A 9,009-nucleotide genomic window follows, 5' to 3' on the forward strand; every position below is an offset into this window, starting at 1 on the left:
AAGGTTGCCTGGAAGAGATCGCTGCTTGGCGATGAGGCCGCCTGTTGCACTTCATGCAACTTTTGTGCAGCAAAATTATAATTTTTAGTTTTAATGAATAGTTTAATAAATAAAATAAATAAATATTTTTTTTATACGAAAAAAATATATAATTAATACCTGTTTACGTAATTACGCACCCTGTATATATTATCTGATAACGACCTTATCGTTTGTTATCTCTCGTGAATCATAACACGTTAGCCAAAATCGATAGATAAAATTAACAAAAAATTTCACCATAGCAATCAGGTTATTGTCCAGAAGACAAATTAGTAACCTAATTGCATACAGCTAAATCATTGCATATAAAAAAAAATTGATTGACGCACCTGATAAAATTAAAATGACATGGAAAATTATTAATAGCGAAACCGGAAGAGTCAAAAATAACATCTCCGGCTTTAGCTTATCTATTGATAACAATTTATTTTCCTCAGATCGGGATGTTGCAACTGTTTTTGAAAAATTTTTTGCTGACATTCCATTTTCGACTACTAACTCATTAAATTCCTCTCCTACCGTTGCTGAATCATTATTAAAAAACAATGTGGAAGAATGTAATATTAGCTTTAAATTTAATACAGTAAGTGTAAGTGATGTAATAAGTTCCTTCAGATCACTAGATATTAAGAAAACGGCCGATCTGTGGGGATCTCTGTTAAGGTGGTCAATTCAATAATTGATGTAATTGCACCCTACCTTGTCACTATATTCAATAATTGTGTCCTTAGTGGCGTGTTTCCTGACCTCATGAAACGTAGTAGAGTATTACCAATATTTAAGTCAGGTAGTACATCAGAACCCAACAACTATAGGCCCATCTCTGTACTAACAACTCTTAGCAAGATCTTTGAAAAGTTATTACTAAATGAAATGCTAGTACATTTTAACAATAACAATTTGCTACACAAGAAACAATTTGGATTTACAAGGGGTCGCTCGACAATTGACGCTGGTGTTGAGCTCGTTAAAAATATTTATTTACAAGGCCTGGGAGGAGTCACAGGATGCCTTAGGGATATTTTGTAATTTATCTAAGGCCTTTCATTGTGTGCAACACGAAACTTTGGACAGGAAGCTACGTCATTATGGAGTTAGGGACACTGCACTCAGTCAGATTTCGTATCTGAGCAATCGGATTCAGAGGGTTGATGTAAATGGAAAGAGATCTACCGGGTCTCCAGTTACTGTGGGATAAATTCTTGGACCTTTTCTCTTCCTTGTTTATACAAATGACCTGCCACATCTCCTAGGTGATAAACTCGAGATAGTATTGTTTGCTCATGATACTTCTTTAATATTTAAAATAAAAATACGTCTTTCAATATATAACGATGTGAACAATGCTCTCTCTGTAATAGTAAATTGGTTTAGTGTTAATAATTTAATGTTAAATAGTAAAAAGACAAAATGTATTAAATTCACTACTTCCAATGTAAGATGAGTCAAAACGAGTGTACTTTTAAACGGGGAAGCATTAGATGTTTTAGAATCAACAGAGTTCCTTGGTATGACAATAGACTCTAAGCTCCAATGGGGCGCCCATGTAAATAAATTGGCGAATAGACTCAGCTCTGCAGCCTATGCGGTAAAAAAAATTGACTTTTGACTCATGTGGATACGGCTCGCCTTGTGTATTTCAGTTATTTCCACAGTATAATGTCGTATGGCATCCTACTCTGGGGTAATGCAGCTGACATTAATACCATTTTTGTACTGCAGAAGAGGGCTATTCGTGCAATTTATAACCTGGGCCCAAAAGATTCGTTAAGAGGTAAATTTAAAGGCATTAAAATAATGACTGTCGCTTCCCAATTTGTTTTTGATAATGTTATGTATGTACGCAAAAACATAAATGATTTTCCCAGAAATTGTGACGTACATTCTATTAACACTAGGAACAAGAATAAACTTGTTACCTATTAAACCCGATTACACAGGGTTAGTAACTCTTTTTTGGGGCAATGTATACGTTTTTACAACAGGATCCCAGAAAACGTTCAAAATTATTCAATTATAAAATTCAAAAGAATCGTTAAAGAGCGTTTGTGTGCTAAAGGATATTACAACACTAATGACTTTTTAGTTGACTGCACACCTTGGGAATGAAATGATCGCCTCCAGGCTGCTTCAAATAACTAAAATATAATTATTATTGTACATGCAAAATGGAAAAACAAAATATATCCCGCTGAGTTTCTTTCGCCGGTTCTTCTCAGGTCCGAGACGTTAAATTCCGACCCGGTGGTAGATTTTTGACTATCAATAAGCAAGTGTAAACACTTCTACATTGAATAAAGATTTTTGACTTTGACTTTGACTTTAACGAAAAATCCTTTATTACAAATTCAAATATTATTATAGTCTTGATGCGTCAGATCTATTATAAAATATTGTTTATTGACCGAAGTTTTTTAACGGTGAGTCTTTGTAACTACAGACTAATGTTGGTCACGCATTGGCGATGTAAGGAATGGTTAATATTTCTTATTGGGCCATTGTCTATGGGCGATAGTGACCACTTACCATCAGGTGGCCCATTTGTTCGCCCACAGATATCATAATCGCCCCGGTACACCAGAATACCCACTATGAACACAGCGGTTTTCATAGTGGGTATCCCCCTTCGTCTCTTCGGCGGCGTTCACATTCGCATACCGTGACGCACTATAGTCGAGCCGTGTCAACATCGGTCATAAGATTCACGTCTTTTAACAACTGGTCCTTCACGGCTTTCAATACAATCTATCAAACGTGTCATCGGAACGTCATTGGAACGTTAGTACCATCTGTTTGCTCGACGGAGTCAATGATTCACCAACTGAACGACGCAGACGACGCTTCTCGAGCAGCAGTCGGTCAGTGCGGTCCAAAATTGGAACCGACGCGCGTTCCAAGATCTGCCTAAGCGATTTAACATTATAAACGAGATTAATTTACTGTGTTTCGTTGCGCCAACATTACCCATCGACTGCTTGAAACTTCGTAACTATGGACCATACCGATGAAACTGAGGCTCATCCTCCGTCACGTATAATATACATTTTACGTTAATAAATAATACATTTTATTTATAATGATTGTAATGAAATAACTTTAATCTTTTATTTATTTATTATTTCAATTAATTTATTATTAATATTCGAAATTGTTTTCACAAATACGCACATATAAAGGTCATAATTGCATAAAATCCAGTTTTGGAAATGGTGTTTCTGCATCCCGAAGTTGGCAACGTAGTCTGTAAAAATAAATATTTAAATTATCTAAACTTTAGTCTATTTACTGTTCCAATGACAGGAGCTAGAGATTAACTTGGTGGTACCACCCACATACTAAGATATTCTACCACTAAACAGCTAACGCACGAAAATGTCTCTTAAGAATATTTTTTGAGATCGCCAGCACGTTGCTTGTCTGCTCGCTTGTGACGGGGCTCGGCTTGAACCCGCCTAAATCAAATATATTATTAATTTAACTGTATATCAGTGTTACTATACGAGACTACGTGACTCTGATCAGAACCTCGCCTCTAATAACTTTCAGTATACCCTGTTCAAGTCAGCTTGATCTTTTTGACAGACGGGCTAGTGATGGGAAACAGAAAATATAACATATATAACAGTCGATGGAACGATGGAATGCGTAATTCTAATTAGTATTCAATTTTTTTTTACTTATTTTTCTAAAAAGAGTTATACCAGCTAAAGAGACCCCAACCACTAGCCAAGGAGACCCCAACCAAAAGGACCCCCGTTCGTGACAATAACTTAACAATGATCTTTAATAAGGATATTTGTAATCGATATTTGTAGCAGTTACTGCCTGTCATTCGCGTCCCTACCGTCCGACCGACGTAACATCGTACAAGCGTCTATTATTTTCAGTGTTTCTATTTAAATTCGTCGTCATTGCAAAGTTATGTCGATCAGAAAAAATTACATCTGTCAAAAAGATGAAGCTATCTTGTAGAGGGTATAACATTAGTTTTGTTTGTTGGACGCGTAAGTAAGCATGAGGACAGAGTGATGATGATGTCACAATTTCTGGAAACCAAGAAGAATACTCATTAAAACTCTAACCATACCACACTTTCGCTAAGCTTGCTCTTCTTGCAGCTGATGTCATCAATGGAAGTTCTGAATATGTTAATTTCACTCGGATTGTTTGAATCAGGTTGAAACTTGAAGCTGCAATTCGAGTTACACGTGAGGAGTTCAACTTGTTAATTGCGTTAATTGCGTGCAAATATTAAGTTTATCACTTGTGTTAGGAGTGGGTATGAAAGGCCGTCACGGTAGCATGCGAAAGCGATCCCGTGGCGCCCGCCGAAAAGACGGAGACATCGGCGAGCCCCACATTCCACCCCACTTCCATCATGTGGGGGAAGCGCGTAAATCATTTTCCCAGCAAGAAAAAAAAGGAGTGGATGAAGACCCAAGGGGTCAAATCAAACTCAAACTCAAGTTGAGTTTGAGTTTTGCAGAATTCCGTTGAAATTAGACACATGATTTGCCTCACGATGTTTTCCTTCGTCGAAGCACGAGATGAATTATGAACACAAATTAAGCAAATGAAAATTCGCAATCATCGATGAAGATGAACCCGTTCTAACATCACGGTTCCCCTTTTAAATCTGAACAACTATATTTAGTATTGTACAGTCAAAGTTGTTGTGAGGTTGGAACCTCAGGTTTAAAGGACTACTGTTTAAAGTTGAACTGTAACAATGAACGTACTTGTTTCGGACACGTGCAACCGGCTTCTCAGACATTTCTGTCGATTTCGTGTCTGTTGTTTCTTTGATGACCTCGGCGCTGTCGCCTTTATAATCTGTTGAACGAGACTGTGATTCGGTAGAATAAGGGAATTGAATTTATTTACACCGAAACCTCAAAATTAAAATATAGTCTATTCAAGTAGGCTTTTACGAGCACTTTTGAATCGACATTTTTTTCCTCCATCATTTGATTCCTCTGTTCATAAATATAATTTTCTACTATTTTTTTTGTGTCTGTGAGTTGTTTTGCTGTTGGCCCTACTGGACTTTACAGCGTTACCGGTCGTGGGGGCGTATATTAGACTCAGACTCAGACTCAGAGGGTGTTTCATATGAGATCGCACCTCGGCTTAGACTACGCTCTATTCTAATTTATTACTAATTCTACACTAATTCTAATTCCATATATTGTACCCAGTATTGAATATCTGGACGTCGAATATCTAGGCGCGATTCAGGAAAGTGACAATTTGAATCAGCGCCATCTAGCGCTAACGGGTTGTACCAAAATCTTTGCTCTTCTATCGCGATAAAACACCGGTAAGGATGACGTAACGTGTTAGTATGATAAAATATCAGACCCAAAGAATCCTTATAAATATCAGCGAGCTCCTTCTCAATCCTGGCCTCCTCGTCATCTTTTTGGCGATCGATTTTCTCTGTATCCTTCAAATTGTCTGGTTTGACCTGTTCATTAAAATACGTCAATTTTCTACATGAAACAGAACTAGAATTGTTATGGGAGATCCGGTTGGAACAAAGCTGTTTACCCCATATGCTATGTAGTAAATGCAATTACTAAAACGCAGTTAAGTAAATTAAAACGTTTGAACATTAGCGTGTACGTAATCAAACATTGCACGGTAAACGGACGTTTGTCGATCTCTCGTTGGGTTATGTTATCCTAGTACCTGATGTTTTGGTTTAGACGTGACCTCGCAACTTTGGATCATCATATAAAAAAAATTATGACGCGAACGAAACGCGAAGTCTACAAGAATCATTCATTTATTTTTAATTTTATTGAGGACTATAAAAATAATTAAATATTTTTTTAGCATAAATTCTTAAAGTAAACCATGACCAAACGTTCATGTTTTCCTAGTACCTGATGTTTTGGTTCAAACGTGCCCTCGCAACTTTGGATCAATCATCATATTAAAAAAAAAATTTAAACGCGAAGTCTACAAGAATCCATTTATTTTAATTTTATTGAGGAAAACAAAAAAAAATAAATTTTTTTTTTAGTACAAATTGTTAAAGCAATTTTAAAATAATATCAAAGATAAAAAAAAAGTCGTGTCTGTGGAACAATTGAAAAACGAAGTATCTTTCACTATATATTTTATATATGTATATAAAAGAACATATCCCGACCGACTGATTCATCATCTTCGACCGTAAACGATTCAAGTTAGGATCATAAAATTTAGTAAGTAGTTTTATTAGGCACCCACTAAGGAAGGGATTTCAGAAATTGAACCCCTGAGGGAGTGAAATAAAAGTTGTAAGTTTGTATAGAAGTCTGTCATTTTTTAAGTAAGAAACATGAAACTTTATTTTTGGGATTCTGATTAGAAATGACTAGATACGTATTTAAGCGTTTCTGAATATTCTACCCTAAGAGGTGTAAATATATTAAACTTCCAAGCGAGCAGAGCCGCGGGAAACTGCTAGTGATATACAAAATAATAGACACACATAAATTAACAACCGTTGAATAATATAATTATGACAAAAAATAAGATTGTTACTAAAAATCCCGTGTGAATTAAAACAAAAACGAAAAAAAAAACGTTTTAATTAAACCGTTTATAACAGAAAGAGACAGAGTGAACGAGAAAGAGACGCAAGGTTTCTTATGCCATAACGATTCCTTATAAATAATTCCTTACGTGAGGATTTCTGACAGTTTACTGACAGACTACTATAAGCTGCATAAAAGAACTCCGTTGTCACTTAAATAAAAACTTAAAATAACAATTTCATTATTATTTTATATATAATTCTAAAACAAAAGTAACTTAGCCTAAGTTACTCCCTAATTACATCAGCTGTCTGCCAGTGAAAGTCCCGTCAAAATCGGTGCAGCCGTTCCAGAGATTAGCCGGGACAAACTGACAGACAGACCAACCCAAAATGAAAAAAAAGTTATTTTGGTATATATACCGTGTATTTAGTAAAAAACGGTTACTTTAATATAACAAACGGACAGTCCAATTTTGTTATATGTGTAAAAAAATATATCAGTCATATAAAATTAATCAAAAAAAAGTAAAATAAACTGCTGGGCTAAGGTCAACTATTATATTTATAGAAAAATAACTCTACTAACATTTTCTAATACCTGCTCAGAGACTACTTTCGCGGTCGCTACTTGAATGGTGGTCGAAGTGGCTTTCTCATCGTCGTTCTCCGCTGACGGTTCTTCTTCCAGATCTGGTGGCAGTTCTGTAAACATGAGATGAAAACATAAATCAAGCGACTGGTTGATAAAATTCTTGGTCATGTTGGGTATATTACATCTGCTTTGTTGGTCTAGTGGCAGATCTTGGGCCAAAATATTTTGGGTATCTATTGTGTGCTTTCTCAATAAAAGCTGAAGTGTTTACTATCCGCCTGGCCGGCTTCAAATGGGTGGAATTTATTATTAAGACCACCACCGCCTGCAAGCAATGGCGCTGTAAGAAATATTAACCATTCCTTACATCGCCAATGCGCCACCGATATTGGTAACTAAGATGATATGTCCCTTGGGCCTGTACACTGGCTCACTCATCCTTTAATCCGGAACACAACAGTAATAAGTACCGGCTTCGCACGGGTGCAATGCTGACACTAAATATAGACATAGACAATTCAAACCGCTATGTGACTGGGTTCTAAATCTTCGAAAATATTCTTTTAAATTACCTGCTGTAAAGGGCCATATTGATCTATATCAAATGCACAATGTATTAAGGTACTTAATTGGATAAGGATTAGTGCTGTATTGCTTAAAATCGCTTCGAAAATAATCCATTATTTCTTGTAAAAACTAAAGGATAAAAAGTGGTTATTGTGGGTTATTCCTAAGAGATAGACATATATCATTGCGGACTTTTTTGAAGAAATCTTTAAGGTGTACAATACTGTAGTACATTATTTTGATCTATCTCGTAGGGTTCAGCCAGCGTTTGCAATGTAAGCGCAAAAAATGTGTTTATTAACGACATCACTTCAGAAACCTCTAAAATTATCAGTTTTTCTCTACCATATTGTGCATGTATTATACATATAAACCTTCCTCTTGAATCAATCTATCTATTAAAATAAACCGCATCAAAATCCGTTGTGTAATTTTAAAGATCTAAGGATACATAGGGACAGACAGCGGTAAGCGACTTTGTTTTATACTGTGTAATGAAATGATTATAATTTTATATGATTTACTCTACATTTAAATATTGTCGTTTACGTCTCTATATGAATTAAGAAGATTACCTTTTAATGGACCGTTGATTTCAATAACCTCTTGTCCCATGGATTCCGTTAAGGATTTCGTATGTTTGTTTGCTCCTAAAACAGTTACGAAACACAACATAAATAGAAATAAGATACTCATTTTAGATCGTTTAAATTCTCTACGACTTTCAAGTGTTTGTAAACCAACTAGATTTAATTTCTATTGAGATTTTTTTTGTGCGACTTTTTTTTTTTTGTGTTGCTAGTTTCAATTAAAATGATAAATTTCTCATTTATAATAAATAAATAAATAAATATTGGACAACATCACATACATTACTCTGATCCCAATGTAAGTAGCTAAAGAACTTTTGTTATGGAAAATCAGAAGTAACGACGGTACCACAAACACCCAGACCCGAGACAACTTAGAAAACTAATGAACTTTCTCTACATCGACTCGACCGGGATCGAACCTGGGACCTCGGAGTCGTACCCATGAAAACCGGTGTACACACCACTCGATTACGGTGGTCGTCAAATTATTATCTATATTTACAATCGAGACTGAGAAATATTGTTATTTAAAATTCTGTTTGAATTAAATAAAAATAAGAAATATATTACACAGGATAAAACAAAGTCGCTTACCGCTGTCTGTCCCTGTGTATGCTTAGATCTTTAAAATTACACAACGGATTTTGATGCGGTTTTCTTTAATAGATATATTGATTCAAGAGGAA

At 35.5% G+C, this 9,009-nt stretch overlaps 1 protein-coding gene across 3 annotated transcripts; it reads right to left on the reverse strand.

The window, feature by feature from the left end:
- Positions 1–3,137: 3,137 nt before the first annotated feature.
- LOC113391405 (uncharacterized) lies at positions 3,138–8,449 on the reverse strand. Of its 3 annotated transcripts, none has more exons than XM_064220160.1 (6): positions 8,306–8,449; positions 7,158–7,273; positions 5,404–5,509; positions 4,782–4,875; positions 4,130–4,232; positions 3,138–3,283 (listed from the first exon to the last, which is right to left on the reverse strand). In XM_064220160.1, the coding sequence occupies exons 1-6, from the start codon at positions 8,424–8,426 to the stop codon at positions 3,197–3,199; spliced, it is 627 nt and encodes a 208-aa protein (XP_064076230.1). In that variant the 5' UTR covers positions 8,427–8,449; the 3' UTR covers positions 3,138–3,196. The 3 variants fall into 3 exon arrangements, with proteins under 3 accessions (XP_064076230.1, XP_064076232.1, XP_064076231.1); XM_064220162.1 differs by having other exon boundaries at positions 4,125–4,232; XM_064220161.1 differs by lacking the exon at positions 4,782–4,875 and having other exon boundaries at positions 4,125–4,232.
- Positions 8,450–9,009: the final 560 nt, after the last annotated feature.

This window comes from Vanessa tameamea, chromosome 31 (assembly GCF_037043105.1).
Source record: "Vanessa tameamea isolate UH-Manoa-2023 chromosome 31, ilVanTame1 primary haplotype, whole genome shotgun sequence".
In the NCBI taxonomy this organism is placed as follows: Eukaryota; Metazoa; Arthropoda; class Insecta; order Lepidoptera; family Nymphalidae; genus Vanessa; species Vanessa tameamea.